We start from the raw sequence: 16667 nt of genomic DNA, 5'->3' as shown, positions 1-16667 counted from the left end.
TCATCCATAACAGAGGAAGCTGACTGAGAAGAAAGCAGAAATCCGCTCAACAAAGTAGGCGTGTCCTCCCATCCTATTTTGGATTTTATATTTTAGCTTAGTTTAACGGATATATAATAACATAAAGTGATATGCATTTACATCTGAATAATCTGTGTGAGTTTCCATCAGGGCTAACGTGTCTACTTTCTTTGGGAATATTCCTCCTCCTGTCCCTCTTCCGGAAGGTCCACAGCCAGGGTGCTGTCCGCAGTTGTTTGCTGTGTGAGCCTGCAGGGCCTTCCTGCTTCATCTACATTAACTTCTTCATTGCTCAATGTTGCACATTCTTCCCTCCCTGCTATTTCAGTTTTTTTTTTTTTTTTTTTTTTTTTTTTTTTTTTTTTTTTTTTTTTTTGGTTTTTGTTTTGTTTTGTTTTCGAGACAGGGTTTCTCTGTATAGCCCTGGCTGTCCTGGAACTCACTCTACAGACCAGGCTGGCCTTGAACTCAGAAATCCACGTGTCTCTGCCTCCCAAGTCCTCGGATTAAAGGCGTGCGCCACCACCGCCCGGCATGCTATTTCAGTTTTTAAGGCTCATAATATGCTTGGGCTTTTAAAGATGGCATTTTATTTCTGGACATGAAGCAAAGGTTAGGCCTGTGAATGTTCCGTTGCACCTGAGGTCTGGGAAATACACCAACATCGAGAACCTGTAACGGCAGGTTCCTTTATTGCACAGGCGCCATTGCAGCGGCGTCGCCCCGCCCTGTGGTGGGCGAACCCATTCCCAGGAAGACGCGCGAATCCCGAACTCTTCGCGATGGTTCAAGCCATGCTCTGGCCAATAAGAAAGCCGCTTTAATCCCCGCCTCCGGCTGCATCCTGGTTGGGCTGCTTCTCCAAAGGCGCTAGGCGGAGTCCAGCGGTGATTGACATCGTCTAAAGCCATTGGCCAAACTGAGAGCAGTTAAAGAGCAGAAACCTCTCCGCTTTGTTCCACGAAGAGAGACGGGTTTCCCCGCCTCCTTCTTCTATTGGGTGTCTGGAGCCTCCGAGCTTTTGATAGCAACCAATCAAAGGACAATATGGAGGGAGGAGGCGGGTTGATGATGGTTGCCAGGAGCCTGTTTGGCGCGACTCTTGGGACCATAGGACTAGTGTTGAGTCCCAACTCTCCTTCGGCCGGGTCCAAGGCTGGGCTTGGAACGGTTTCTGCTCCGCCCCACCTTTGCAGGCTGCCTGGAGCCTGGAGCCCTCTGTCTACGCAACCCTAGCACCGGGACCACTATCCATCCCTCCATCACGGCCTCAGGCCCTGGGGTCAGCTTCCCCAAATCCCAACCCCCTTTCAGGCCCCCTCCCCGCGTCTCTGCTAGTACCTGGTTACTATGGTGAAGCTAGCCGCCAAATGCATCCTGGCAGGTGAGTGCTAAATGTGCTTGAACGCGTTGTTCCCAGAGCCCGAGCCGTCCTAACTCAGGCAGTTTTGGTTCCCGATCGCGTCCACTGTCTGTCTCCCTTAAGAAGGGCTGTAGTGACCAACAGAGCAGATTCTAGAAGGCGCGCGGGGGTTGGAGATCACGACACGACATTTACCCTCCTCTAGGGAACATTTGCAGATGCAACTGTGTCCCGGTCTCCCTCCAATATTTTGAGACTACCTTCACTAGGTAGACTTACAAACTTGATCAAATATTTCAGTATAAGCATGAACTGTACCCCAGAGTCAGGGGTCAGCGTTGCTGGTCCCACTCCCTCTGATGTCAGGAAGATGGGGTGGGGTGGGTTACGGTGTGGCGCAGCTGAGAGCGTAAACTTTGAGATTCTCTGGAAGTAAGAAGCTTATCTATTGTTGACTGATATGGAAATAGCCTGCACAATGCCCAGGGTGTGGGTGAATATTATACAGATCTATACAGAGTGAGTCCGTGGTGCTCACACCAGTGGGCTTGCCTTGAGCCAGTCTACCGAGTCGACACTGCATGCCAGTGTCATTTGGGAGTATTTCATTTAACCCCCTGCCACAGCACACACAGGTTCCTGATGTGACTGGGGCACTAAGTGGTATTGCCATGGGTGAGCCCCCAGTGGAGGTCGTACACCCCATTCCCAGATCCGCCTGACTTCTGCTTGTAAGTTAGAAGTGTTGGCTACCTTTCTTCTTGTGACAACGTACTGGACAGGAAGTAGGGAGTTTATTGTGCTGACGGGTCCAGAGGACTGTCCATCGTGGTGAGGAAGGCATGGTAGCAAGACTGGGAGGCAGGCTGGCCACGTTGCATCAACAGTCAGGAAATGGAGCATGAGCCCTGGCCCTCAGCTTTCTTTCTCCCTTTCATTCAGTCAGGGGCTCCAGCCTGTAGACCAGTGCCACTCACCTTAGGGGGCGGGCCTTCCCACCCATAGACCGGGGCCACTCACCTTAGGGGGCGGGCCTTCTCACCTTAACCTAAGCTAGATCACTTCTTACCGGCATGCCCAGAGACTTGTCTCTTCCATCATTCTTCTTTGTAATCAAAAGATTAGCAACAGGGGTATCTTTTGATCTTTATCCGAGTAGGAATAGGGTGGGTGAGGGGGAACAGTACCCAAAATGACTTTTCTAATTTGAAAACGAAAGCATCATGCAGAGAGATTAGTGACAGTTGTCACTCAGACCCAGTGCAGCAGAAGGAAGCCTGGCTCTGTGGAGAGTGTAGTTCTCAGGGCACCAGGGGAGGCAGTGTGGTGTAACAGGAGCAGCCAGTCCTTGCCCAGCTCTGTTGCTTTGGACAGTGTTCAGCTTCTGCATGGGTAAGTTGGGGACATTTATTTTTTTTTTTTAAGTTAAATTTCGTTTTAAGTGGGCGGTTCTGCCTGCTGTTCTCAGCTAGCTCTTCCTTAGCTAGTTAGCTCTCGAGGAGCTCGTGTGGTGAGCCCCTCTCCTTAGACTTGCTGTGCTGGCTGCGTGTCTCACCCTCACAGTCTCCTGGCCAAATGCTCACAGCCACCAGTCAGTCCTCATATAAGATGAGGCGAGCAAGACCCAGAGCAATGAAGACACTTATTCTTGCTCACATAGCAGAGCTGTGTGTGATTCAGACCCTGGGTCCAGACCCAGGTGGTGTGCTTGACCCCAGTCCTCGTGGCACTGTGCCAGTCACATGATTCCAGCCCCAACCAGAGTCATTAGCGGCTCCTGGCCTCCACTCCAGCCTGGTCCTCAGTCTACAGCTTCTGGTTAAGGCCTCCAGGGTGTTTTCCTTGGGAGCCTCTAGGGACAAGCAGCCCCCAATGGAACTACATTCAGATTCTTAATCTCCACGCCTCCCTTGCACACACACACACACACACACACACACACACATACACACACACACACACACATACACACACACACCCTTCCCCAAGCTTTTTCTTCTCACCACCCCCCATAGGCCCACGTGTTCTCTCACATAATCCACACGTATAGTCACTCAGCAGATGTTTATTGAACGTCTACTATGTTGAGTCACCATGCATGCTGCAGTCGGCCCAGCGCCCCCACCAGAAAGAGCCCAGATGTGCAAGTGTAAATCATGGGCCCTTCACACGTCAGACTTTGCCGAGTGCCTCAGAAACAGCTGCCGCTTCTGTGGCTTGAGGTGGAGAGAGAGGGCACAGTTGACAGGCAACTGTGTTTCATTTATTGAACCAACAGCACCGGCGGCAGCGCATCAGACACGGGCACACTGATTCATTAACTCTGCCAACTCTTGGAAGCGGGTCCTTCACAGAAGCTGTTAGCCTCGCTTACAGATGTAGCAAAGTGGGCACAGAGCACAGAGGCCTTCATTGGCACAGCTAGTGTGGCACTGGAGCCTGGCCTTTTGGGGTTGCCCATCTGTCTAGGGATGCTCCCCTGGAGTGTAGCCGTAGCACCCTATCCAATCATATGGACCTGATATGATAGTTGCCCTAATGAAGACAGCAGAAGGACAAGTGACGTCAGAGGCCACATAGGAAGCCAGTTGAGTTTTTCCCAGAAAGAAAAGACAGGATTCAGACTTGGATTGGAAAAGGGGGTGGGGGTGGGGAGAACAAGCATACCTATCTAGATTTTCTATAAGGGACAGCTGGAGACAGTTGGAGTGGTCAAATAGGAGTTGATGTTGGATGAGCTATGGATGCATGCTGCAGGTGAATGAGAGGACTCACGGCCATTCTTCTGTGACTGTCTCTCTGGTGAGGCTGAGCTGGCCTTTGGAGTCAGGGAAAGTTAATGACAGAATCAGTTCCTGACTGTGAGAAACCGGAGTCAGCCTTCAGGAGCAGAGACACAGAGCAGTGGTGCAGAAGGAGGCCACTGAGCTAGGTGCAGGATTCTGGGGAGGGGCAATCCCTAGCTGGGACAGCACTCAGTTCAGTCACACTAGGGCCACATTGCTACCAGGACCTGTTTTCTTCTGGCAGGCAACTCAGCTCAGCTCCAGAGCCAGGTGCAACTCAGTCCATTTCTGTGTTCACGACTACACTCTACATTAGTGACTGTCATGTAGGGGAACTGGGGTAGTCAGGTGGGGAGATCACCGCCTCCAGGGCTGGGCAGAGAGAAGCCTAAAGAGGGAGCTCCCAGGTCTGCAGATGATGTATGAGCTCCTGGGGCAGCTTTGGATAGTGAGTGGGGCAAGTGCCCAAAGCATAGGCTTGGAGATAGCCCAGAACCAGAAGGACTGGAGAGAAGGCAGCAGGATGGAGAGGAGGTACTGACCACACCCACAGCATCCTCGGACAGCGAGATGTCGGGTCCATCACAGCATGATGAGCAGAAAGAGATGGAGAAATCACTCAAGTCTGTGGTGAGCCTTGGCCAAGGCGTGGCTAAACTACAGAAGACAGTGGAAGCCCCTACAAGGGCTGGAAACACAGCCAGCTTGGGAAGGAGAATGAGAGAAGCCAGGGCTGTGGCTGTAGCTATAGCAGAGCCCTCTCCTCACTTTGCGTGAGGCCCAAACTAAGATGGGGCAGGGGGCTAGCTGAAGCAGAAGAGCCAGGATAGGAGCCTGAAGGACAGACCCCAGCAGCGCCCACCTTCGGAAAACTGAAGAGGATGAACATGTGAGGGACAGAGGAGCAGGCAGTGGCAACAAAATAGAGCCTGTGCAGGGTCTCCACACAACCACGCGATGGGGGGAGAGGTGTGGGGGGTGTGGGGGGGAGGGCATTTGGGGATTGCTGCAGGCTACCACCCCATTTAGAGAGTTCACTAGTGAGAGCCCAGGAGTGGACACCGGACTTGGCAGTTAGTTAAGAGGTCATGAGTAACCTCGCATGGTGCCTTCCCAAGGCAGTCAGGTCTTCCAGCCCCAGCCGCGGCCCCGGGGAAACCCCTGCACCCAGCAACCACATGAGCTCACAGGCTCTCGAGGTTTCCCCTGCTCCCTTGGATGATCTGCTTCTCAGCTGTGCTGTTTGGCTTTCCGCTTGTCATCCTGTTGCTCCTAGAGTGTGTTTATCAGTTTCTCCCCGTCTCTCCATGCTCAGATCCCTCCTCACAGCCCACACAGGAGTCCCGCTGCCAGCCTTGGTGACTGGCAGTCAGCAGAAAGATTCACAGAATTAACCAAAGCCAATCTGTGGGGAATCTCCCAGGGAGAAAAAGCCAATTTCCTCCCAGGTTTAGGAACAGAATGGGTGTCAGGATGGCGATGACTTGCCTCCCATTCTGGAGGGGGGGGGTGGTCATCAAGGCAAGCGTGGAGAAGGAAATGTTGGGCCATATGCCCTGGGGCAGGTGGGACCCACAGACCCTGAGAGGCCAAAGTGAAAAGAGCCTGAAAGTGGTCAGGCAGACCAGCCTGGTGAAGCAAGGTGGAATTAAAATCTCAGATCGTTCCCTAGCTTCTGTGAGCCTGGCTGGCTTCACCTGTGACCTCAGTGGGGGTCACAGCACGGGAGGGATAGAATGAGAGTGAAGAGCTTGTGAGGAGAGCGTGGCCCATGCCCGTTCCCTTCTAAGAAGCACCAGCAGGAAACCAAGTCCTGAATGGCTCACTATGCCCTCGAAAAGACACCACAGCAGGGCTCGTGTAATTGTCTCATGCAGGAAGATTGCAGGTGGAAAAAGTCAAGAACGTCTGTGTCCGGAACGGCAGACTGGAGAGGTCAGGCAGGGGGTACTGCTAAGAAGCAGAATGAAGACAGCGATTGCTCCAAATGCTGGGAATAAAGAAACACGGAATGGGTGTTGGCGGCAGAGGAGGTGGTGATGGTGGTGGTCATCGTCGCCATGGTCACAGAAAGCAGGTGTCCTGTAACACCTGGCATGGAGTGAGAATCAGCATCCTGCTCTCACGGCTGGAAAGATACCAGAATATGTAAAGCAACCACATCGCAGAAGTCAGGTGCAAGGCACCCTGAGCTGTCCCCATGACAACCTTGGGTGAACCCTATATGAAACCACTCCCTCCTGTTTTGGAAAAGATTCAGATCTGATCTGGGTCTGAAAACTGACAGGAAACTTTGTTTCTGATGTGTGGGGTCCTGGAACTGTTTATTGAACAAAAAGAAAGAAAGGCCTAGCCAGGCAAAGAGAACATTGGAAATGACCGAAGATGGGGGGTGGGGGGGTTGCGCGCACGTGCGCGCATGCACATGCCTAAGTCTGGCAGCTCAGTGTTCACCTAGAAGGTCAAGATGGAGTCTATCACTTGAAAATGAGATTTCTCACAGTGAGCGCAGCCTCTTGACTTCCTTACAGCCAGTACAGATGAGGGAACAGGCAGTGGCTCAGCCAGGTGGGGTCACAGGTTGCTGCTCACCCCTTTTGCAGGCCAGACTCTAGAGTAAATTGGAGTTTGAAAGTGACAGGTTTCCCCACAGGGCGTGCCTTGGTGGAAGAACGTAACTTCTGTTGCCAGGGCTCAGGAGTCCTCCTTCACTCCTGTTACCGTTACCTTCTAGGTCATTCTTCTAGTTGATGAGGCTATGGGTTTATAGAAACATACTCCGGCCTAGAGAAGCTTTAAAGCCGGGTCTCCCCTCTGCTTCCCACGGGAGCTGCAGACATTCGCTCTGAAAACTGAGCCAAGTTTCTGATTTTGAGGCAAGCACACTAGAGCAGGAGGAGGTTCTCATGCCTGATGGGATCCAAGCAATGACTTTCTCTTCTGCTCTGGCCCCAGGAGACCCAGCCGTAGGCAAGACGGCCCTGGTGCAGATGTTCCGCAGCGACGGGACCCATTTCCAGAAGAACTACACTCTGGTGAGCTGGGGCTGAAGAGTCCCCACCTGGCCACTATGTAATGAAACATGGCAGTTAACCATGAGAGAGTGACTTGGCAAGATCCCTAGACAATGCCCTAAGAGGCCTGAGAAGAGATGAGGAAATGGCCACATGGAGATGCAGCCTCCACTGGCTGGATAGCACAGGGTTGCCGGAAGCTGTGGAGGGCAGGGAGTTGTAACCACAATTTTGGCTACTTTATTGGATTCTTTTCCCTACCGCCCTTCTCCACCCGTATCCCTTATCCAAGCCCCCAACACTAAACAGGAGAGAAGGAAGGTTAGAGGGGAAAGGGTGAGTCGATATCGTTAGACTACTTCCTGTTGATTGGGGCATCGAATGCCTTGGAGAAGAAAGACCTTTGTCAGGATATCACCAAGCAGAAGCAGAGGGAGCACCAGCCTCCTCTCTCAGACTGTGGCATTTTTATACCCTCAGAATAGTCCCCAGAATTCCAAATGTAAACATCGCACCCCGCCAAAGCATGAGGCAAATCATAGTCAGCTGCTGTGGACAGACTGAAGCAGTCCCATATCCCACACCTGGAATTAAAACAGAAAAAAAATATGAACATAACATATCTGTATTTTTAAAGAAACCAAAACTCTCACTACAGGGAGTAGGGAGGCCCTCGCGGCCTCTGACTTCTGCTTGGCTGGGAACACCTCCTTCGAGGAGATGGTGACTCGCCTCATTCTGATTGCCCCAGTGTGGGGCCCTCTAAGGCCTGTGATCTTGGTGTCCCCTGCAGACAACCGGAGTGGATTTGGTGGTGAAGACAGTGCCAGTCCCTGACACAAATGACAGTGTGGTGAGTGGTACCCTTGCCCTGAAGCCAGGGCACTTGGGACTGCTCCTGTGGGGTGGAGTCATGGAACAAGGATACAGGGAACCTTTGAGAGAGGGCCTAGGGTACGGGGGAGGGATTGGGATGCAGGCCTCACCAAAAAGACCTTGCTATCTTTTATCTGCGTTCTTAATCAGATCCCTTTAAAGACTCCCACAGCTGTTGGAGGAGACTGGTGTCATTTATGTCACGTTAGTCTGGCTACTCCCAGGGAGACAGGGACTGTTGCATTCATCGGATGCTTAAGGAGATCTCTGAGCAAAAAGAAAGGCACAGAAGCCCCCTGGTGCCACGGGAAAGGCTGCGACAGGAACCACACTGTACATGTACAGGGCTAGACCATGGAGCAGGCAGTGCTGCCCACCAGGCAGGAGGTGGGCACCAGGATATGGCTCAGGGATCTCTGAGGGGGTTTCGAGCACGCAGCAGCATCTGGGAGGGTCTCCACCAGGGCCAGGAAGGCTCGGGACTCTGTGTACAGAGCACATGTTCACTGCCTCAGAGCAGTGACAGGCTGTCCTACTTTAAGCACCTTCCTCAGGCCTCAGTGACCTCCTTTATCAAGAACTGTTAGCTGATCTGAGAGTCCATTTGGTTAACAAAGCACAGAGTGGCCTTTTGGACACCAGGACACTTGCCAGCCTGCTTAGCATCCTATCGTGCCAGGTGGGCAGTCAGCCTACCCCCGTGATTTTTGTGCTTGAGGTTGGGAAAGGTGAGCCACCTGCCACCCAGGTCACACCAGGTGGAAGGAAGCCATACTCCTGCCTCCCGGGCACTCTGGACTGTTCTCGCCGTCTCTCTGGGGCCTCGGAGGAGGTAGCCCACGTGTGAAGGCAGCCATGGGCATGCGCACTCCGTCTCCACACAAACCTCCTGTACAGGAAGCTGAGTGGAAAACCTCGCCCTGACCTCCCCCCCGCCCCCCAGGAGGTCGATTCTGACATGAGCTTTTCTGATCCCAGGAACTTTTCATTTTTGACTCAGCCGGCAAGGAGCTGTTCTCTGAAATGCTGGATAAGTTGGCAAGTAATGTGTTGATTTTTTTTTTTCTTCACCACCCACTTCTGCCCAACCCCTGGTCTCTGTGGTGCTCCCCATGGGGATGCCCTGGGAGGGTCAGAGGTGGCCAGGCAGAATCCTCTAAGGGGCATCCCTCCTACGGGGGCTTTGAGCCACATGGAAAATATAAATATTCTTCCTTACCCATCATGGTCAGCCCCAGCTGCAGAATGTGCCAGGAGCCACGAAGCTGGTCCCTTGTAACTGACCCCCCCAAGCCTACTGTTTTTAGTAGCCCTTTTGGAGGGTCTTTCAGCCCTCCCCAGACCCCCAGGACAGGACCACTGATCCCTTCCCCTCTAAGGAGGCCTAGGGCCAGAAGTGAGGCTCTGCCCTTTCTACCACACCAAGAAGGATCATATATAGCACTGGGCTTATTCTGCTGGGCTGGCCTTCTAAGGAGACTAGAACATAGGACCCTGCAGGCCCCACAAGGTCACTGATATCCCAGACAAAACAGGGCCTACTGGTCCTGGCAATAGCACCCAAAGCCTGTGCATCAGAGGGAGGGTTCACAGCCTAGGCAGGGGCATCTGGTGACCTCATCATGGGCAGGGGGCAGGACCTTTAGGGACTCAGAGTGCCCCCACACACACTCCCACACACACCCCCACACACATACACCTCTAGGCCAACAGCCCTCAGCCTGGAATCCCTGCTCTTCACTGGGTGACAGAGCTCCCGCCAGGTGTTAGTGTTGTATGCGTTAGGTTGCTGGCAACACCATACAAGAAGCCAAAGCGTCTCCAAGTTTTTGAAAAGCCCACCCTTATGAAGAAGATCCGGGGACTAGACAGCAGAGGAAGGTGCGTCCTTTGCAGCCTGTAGTTTGGGAGAACACCATAGCCTCGTGGTAATGGGCTCCCGAAAGAACTGTGCGGTGCGTGGGTTAGTAGAACCAAGACAGACAAGAGAGGGCTGGCTTCTGAGCGGCCCTGCCCTGCCCAGCCTGGCTGCCCCTGGAGCCTGTGACATGCGGCCAGTCCACATCCTCTCTGAGCTGTTTGCTCCTGCTACTAAGTGAGACTCTGCCAGGCAGGCAGCCTCACTGACTGGGGCATCCCAGTGAATCCCAGGCAGCTCCAGGCGAGGGGTGCCTGACAGCCACTGCCATCTTCTGGGTAGGAATTCCCAGAATTCCCCCAACCCAGGTTCAAGCTCCTCTCTTCCTTGCTTGTCCCTCATGAGTGCCACTGCCCCTGGCCTCCCTTCATCTGTGGCAACCTTCGGCCACGTGTGGGTGGGACCATTTCTCAGCTCACATCTCTCCCTTACCTGCCTCCCCGAAAGCCCGTTTTCTCCCCCCTACCCACTGTCCCCAGCCAAGAGTCCCTGTCACATCCTTGAAACGGGCTTCTGTCTTCTAGTGGGAGAATCCCAATGTCCTGTGTCTCGTCTATGATGTGACCAACGAGCAGTCCTTCATCAACTGTACCAAGTGGCTGGAGAAGGTCCGGTCTCAGACTTCCGGTATCTCCCTCCCAGGTATCCACTGTAGATGGGCCTTTCTCCAACTCCGCCTCCGTCCTTCAACTCAAGGGCCTGGGGTCACTGTGCAAGCCACTGTGGGAATAGAACAGGAGCCTGAATCCCTCCCTGTCTCTCTGACCCCGGTGTTCTTTTTTTTTTTAATTTTTTTAATATTTTATTTATTATATGCAAGTACACTGTAGCTGTCTTCAGAGAAGGAAATCAGGTCTTGTTAGGGATGGTTGTGAGCCACCATGTGGTTGCTGGGATTTGAACTCAGGACCTCTGGAAGAGCAGTCAGTGTTCTTCTTGCTGAGCCTCTAAATGGTGTTGAAAATGTCCCCGGAGCCTGGGGGTGGGGAGACGATGCCACCCACCAGGCAGAGCTGGGAGGGCTGAGATAATAAGAAGGAAGGCGCTGTGTTCCGAATGGATGTTTCCAGAAATCTAACTCCAGGGAAGAATCCCTCATTTTCCCCAGTACGCAGGGCACGAGTTACATTCCATCCCGGTTGCCACTCCTGCGCGCTTTAAATCAGTTTCTTTCTCATCCCTGTGTGAGATCAACAAATTCTCCTCATTAGAGGCCAGGGAAAGCGGCCTCCAGAGACGGGCTGAGAAATTAGCGCAGCCGAGGCAGCTGGGAACGGAGCTCAATTACCTGAGTCCCTGACTCCGAGCCCAGGCCCGAGATTAGCATTAATGACCACGTCCGATGTTGGTTCCATGAGCTGAGAATTAGCACAAATGCTCTTCTAAACTTGATCCAGGCTTGCCTGGCGCTTCCAGCCCTAAGGAGGTGAGGAATATAGATATATTTTGAAGCCATGTGATGGCTCTGAGTTGAGCCGCATGTGCCCAGCAAAGCCAGTCTGTCTTCTGTGGCCCTTGAGGAGACCTTCCCTGCTGGCACATACCACCTCAAGTGGGCAGCTTCTGTCACTTGATTTGTCACACACCCTCCCCTCTGCCACCAACCTCCCACCCTGCCACCTCAAAACTTAATACCGTGGTCGTTTCTTTTGAGTAGGTGTCTTAGTGGGAACTAAAACAGACCTGGCTGGCCGACAGACAGTGGATTCTGCTCAGGCCCAGGCATGGGCACTGAGTCAAGGCCTGGATTTCTTTGAGACATCTGTGGTGAGTACCCCCACCCTCTGAGCCACTGGGTGGGTGGGGGCTCTGTGCTGGAGGTTTGATCGAGACCTGGGATGCTTCAAGTGGTTCTGCCACCAGATGCAAAATCTAAGTTAGAACCTGCCGATGCTCGCATTCTGCCCAGGGTCTCTCAGTGTATGTCATGAGCGTCCTCTATACGGCACTGTGAAGCAGGGCAGACAGCCTACCCTGGGCAAAGCTGTGCACATCTCTCTTGGGAAGACTTCGAAGTATGGGGGGGGAGGAGGCGTTCCATTTCCCTGACCCTTGAATTCCGGGAGCTGCAGAAGGTCATGCACTGTTTCAGCAGAGCCTACTGGGTAGTTCTATGAGATAGGAATTGGCCCCCAATTCCAAATTCAGCATTGAAGTGAAAATAAAATGAGTAGCCTCAGGCCCACATGACCAGGGTACACCCAGTCCCGGGACCTCCACCTTCCCTCATACCCAGAGGAGCCATCTTTCTGTGGGAGACTCAGAATGATGGGCAGCTGCCATCAGGGCTGTGTAGCACAGTGAAATGCCTTCTTACATCTGGAACCTTGCTTGAAAGTTGTGGCTTCCAGCCACATGATTCTGGTCACAGTAGTCAGGTCCCTGCCCTGTGCACCCCCCACAGGCATGAGGGTGGCCTAGATGCCACTGTCTCATAAACAGCCATGGCCCTCATGCAGGAACATTGCCAGAGAGTCCTGTTAGGCCTGCAGTGGCTATGTCACATGCAGTCTCACTTTAGGGTCTCTAGACCCAACTACATGGCTTTCCAAGAAAGCCAGTGGGAGAAGTACATCCCCTGGGTGTCACCTCCTCCAGCTGCAGGCTCTGCCATGCCTACCGGGCAGCCTGACCTGAGCCAGCAGTCGGTTGCTGTGTGGATGTGGGCATCTGTAGTGTCCCCCATTGGCACACTTCCCCAGACAAGGCATTAGCTTCCAGGGCATTAGTAAGCGTTCTGCCTTCCCAGGGCAAGAAGCTGAACTGCCTCTGGGACCCTGGGCTTGGAGTGTGCATTGTGGAGCCTCTTTACCTGTAGGTAAGGGATAGGACGCTGCCCTTCAGGGCTCATCAAGCACAGGAATGAAAAACACATAGCGCAAAGTCTAGAGCCCAGTAAGCACTCACCATGCCAGTGTTTTAAAACAGATCCCTTATTATAGGGTTTTTACTGTTACCCCTTACTAAACCCCAGAACCAGTGGCTGGTACAGAGGTAGACGGACGTCACCCCTGTCTTGAGTCCGATTATCACAATGCTGGATTAGTTCAAATGAGAGAGCTCCTACTACACAGGACTCCTGGCTGTGCCGAGCCGCACACCTTTGAGCAAACAGCAAGCTGTATGCCTACAGCTCTAGCAAAATAGCTCCCCATCCCCTCCCTCCTCTGCCTTCTTCAGTCACACACACCCCTCCCCCAATACCTCATATTTCCTAGAAATTAAAATCCACCCCAACACATCATCCGCCAGTCACCCAAAGCTACTGCTGGTCAGCTCCTGCTCAGGTGTCAGGAAGGATGCGCATAAATTCTGCTTGAAGAGGCTGCGGTTGAGCGCTCCGTATTAACTGTGCGAGTTAACTAGTCCCCCTTGAGTTGCTGCTAACAGGGGCACCACTGGCGGCTCGGTTAAGAAAGTCGTAATTAAAAAGAGAACATAACCCAACGTGGTTTGAGATGCTGCCAAGCCCATCCATCCCCTCCTCCCTTCTTCCAATGTGCAGCAGCCTCGGGGAGAGATCTCCATGGCCCTTTGCCTCTCAAACATCTCTCCACGTCTTGGCATCTCCAGCCCCCACCCCACAACAAAGTCAAAAAGGATTCCTTTGAACAAAGTTTAAAGGATTCTCAAAACCCAAATTAAAATCCACTGTTTCTCACTGAGGTGGGATGATGTATATAAAGTTCAAGAGCAAGGCCAAGTCCTCGTCTCCGTGAGGAGACGGCCCCTCCCAGGCAGCCGAGGGCCTGCTGCTTGATTGGTGTTGCGAAGATTGTTTCCAGCTTCGCAGCATTCAGACAAGGCAGCTACTCCTGTCTCTGTTGTTCAGTTAGCAGACGGACTCAGAGAGGCCGTGCGTCTCTCCCTCGTTGCACAGCTAAGGAGAAATAGCACCAAGACCAGAATGTAACCCTGTCCACCTGGAAAGTCAGGTCTTCCAGGAGTTTGAACCCTTGACCCCTCAGCGGACCTGCTCGGGAGCTCTGGGCGACAGAATTCTAGGTCAAACCAAGAGCTAGCTAGTCTGAGCCTCCTCCAGACGTCGTTTCCCGGCAGCCTGCTCTGTCAGTGTCCAAACTGTGCACAAGATGGTAATTAGTCATCGGATAAAAGGGCTTCTGTCGCTGGCGGCCCCCTTAATGCGGTTGGAAAATGGTTCAATTTCCATCTATTTCCAGGCTCTCCATGGCGTCTGTCGAGGCTCCTGGGCACTGAATTCCTTACGCTTTATGATGGGTTCTCCCAGCTAGTGCTTTGGAGAGCCTTTGACTCTGTCTAAAAACCCTCCCACGGGGTCTCACCGCCTTCTTCCCTCCACTCGGTGCTTGAGGACACTTTGGTTGGGAGGGGGAGGGAAGCCGTTCAGTGACATTGACTGGCCTCGACATGACAGCCACACAAGCAGAAGTGAGAGGCTCGAGTGCCCGTGTGGAGCCTCGCGCAGGCGCTCAGTCGACAGCAAACTGTCCACCTTGCTCAGCACACTCAGCACTGCGCCCTGTTCAGCGACTCCCCCTGACTGGTGACTAAGGAGGCTCGTGTGCACTGGCACTCACTGGGCCGCAGACGGCCCACCTTGCCCAGCATGTGCTGGGCCCTCTCCACCTTCTGCAGCATGCCCTCGGCACTGGCCGGTTCAGCAACTCACCCGACTGCACTTCTCCTCTACTGTGGGGTCCAGGCAGCTTTCTCCCCCAGGCCTGGTGCACTTCTGTCCTTTTTACAGCCATGCCATAAAACAGTCACCTGCCTGGGGTCAGGGTACTCAGTCCAGCTGGGCCACTCCACCCTCTTGGCTTCATCCACTCCTCCGTAAAGTGTGGCCACACTGACTTCTGGGATATTCCTCCCGCTCTATCAGGGACACTTCAGTGCCTCTTATCCGGGCTGCGCCTTTGCCAGCCGCTGAAAAGCTTTCAGACAGGCCCTTGTAGGCTCTTAGCTGCAGCTCCCATCTGCAGTGTGGTAGTAGGTTCTGTCTGCCACTTCGTTCTTTAAAATGCCCAGGCCATATGGTGGTGTGTACCTGTTATCCTACCGCTTGGGAGACCGAGATGGGAAGGTTAAGAATTCCAGGCTAGCCTGGGCTGCATAGCAAGAACCTATCTTAGAATGATGATAGTGGTGATGATGGTAAGATGGTACTGGTGGTGCTGGTGGTGGTGGTGGTGATGATGATGATGATGATGATGATGGTGGTGGTGGTGGTGGTGGTGGTGATGATGATGGTGATGGTGATGGTGGTGATGATGATGGTGATGGTGGTGGTGGTGGTGGTGGTGGTGGTGGCAGCTAGGGATGTGCCTCAGGTGGTAAAGTGCTTGTCTAACATGCAGGGCACTCTTGAGTTTGATCACCAATACCATGGTACATACTTGTAATCCCAGAATTCCAGAGGTAGAAGCAGGAGGATTAGAAATCCAAAGTCAGCCTTGACTATAGTGAGAGGGAAGCCTCTGACAGGCACCTGCTTCCCCAGACTAAACTCTCACACCTCTCTCACCTCTTACAGAAGGAGGTGGATAATTACGAGGCCCCATTCCACTGTCTGGCCAAGCAATTCTACCAGCTGTACCGGGAGAAGGTGGACATATTCCATACCCTGGTGTGAGGGGACAGTGGACTGTCCCGCAGGGCTGGCCGCTCTGGGCTGGGCTGCCGAGAGCCCAGCAGACCATCATCTTGGCAGGAGACAGAAGATGGGATTGCCTGGTACTTCTCAATATCATCACAGCTTTCAATAAAATGAGGAGAAACGGAGACCCTCAACGGCTTCTGTTCTTAGTTGGGGGCTGTGCCTGTTCTGAAGCCTCCCTGGCTGATCACAGAGTACCCCAAACTCCTGTTTCTGCCCTTTGTGTCCCTGTAGGCCTTCAGTACAGAGGGCAAACCCCAGGCTGGTTTGGAAGTAACGGTAAGCTTCCGTAGCCCCAGTACTTGGAAACACCCCTGTCTGGAGATATCACTCTTCCTTGGGGGGGCTACTGCCCCTGGGAAAACAGGGACTCCTGCCTGCTTCTCTGGGTGCCCACTGCTCAGCATGGGCACTGATGAGAAGTTCACTCACAGCCAAGAGCTGACCTCTTCCTGTAAGGGCTACCTCTCCACCCAAGAGCTGGGTGGCTGTGTCTCCCTCTGCATTGAGCTAGACGGCTTTCTGTGCCATCACTGCTGCCCGATTAGTCCTGAAATACCATTTAACTCTTTTGCTCCCCAGTGAAAGCCTGTCTACACCAGGGCTGTGGCTGCAGGCTGGTACCCGAGGCCTCCTGGGAATCTCAGTCTTGCCCAGAGACCCCTGCTTCCTCTGTGACCTCTGGCTCACAGGGCTTTGTCACCTCCTGTCCCCAGACTTCTATCCTATGGGAGAGTATGTCATGTCAACAGCACTAGCTAAGGGTGTCCCGCCCCTGGTGTGTCCCTGTGATAATGACCATGACGGAATGGCTCTGGCTACTGCTGGTGACCCACCATGTCTCTACATGAGCTAAGCACATTACATGCATCCACCGATTTTGTCCTTTACAGCATGGAGTCTGTTAATATCCCACTTTTACAAATGACAAGCTGGAAGGAGAAAATCAAGCTCAGCCAAGGGGCAGCAGAGCCAGAATGCTCAACACCAGAGCCAGCAGCTCCTGGTTCCCCTCCTTCCTCCCCCTGAGCTTGGCAGGAGCTGTGGAAGC

At 53.2% G+C, this 16667-nt stretch overlaps 1 protein-coding gene across 2 annotated transcripts; it reads left to right on the top strand.

The window, feature by feature from the left end:
* Positions 1 to 1068: 1068 nt before the first annotated feature.
* On the top strand, positions 1069 to 15743 carry Ift27 (intraflagellar transport 27). Of its 2 annotated transcripts, none has more exons than XM_031348407.1 (7): positions 1069 to 1405; positions 7126 to 7205; positions 7978 to 8037; positions 9061 to 9102; positions 10503 to 10620; positions 11636 to 11745; positions 15494 to 15743. In XM_031348407.1, exons 1-7 carry the CDS (start codon positions 1372 to 1374, stop codon positions 15590 to 15592), a joined length of 543 nt encoding a protein of 180 aa, XP_031204267.1. In that variant the 5' UTR covers positions 1069 to 1371; the 3' UTR covers positions 15593 to 15743. The 2 variants fall into 2 exon arrangements, with proteins under 2 accessions (XP_031204267.1, XP_031204258.1); XM_031348398.1 differs by having other exon boundaries at positions 9039 to 9098.
* The last annotated feature ends 924 nt before the right edge of the window (positions 15744 to 16667 follow it).

This window comes from Mastomys coucha, unplaced genomic scaffold, assembly GCF_008632895.1.
Source record: "Mastomys coucha isolate ucsf_1 unplaced genomic scaffold, UCSF_Mcou_1 pScaffold11, whole genome shotgun sequence".
Classification (NCBI taxonomy): Eukaryota; Metazoa; Chordata; class Mammalia; order Rodentia; family Muridae; genus Mastomys; species Mastomys coucha.
This window is presented reverse-complemented; position numbering and strand designations above follow the sequence as displayed.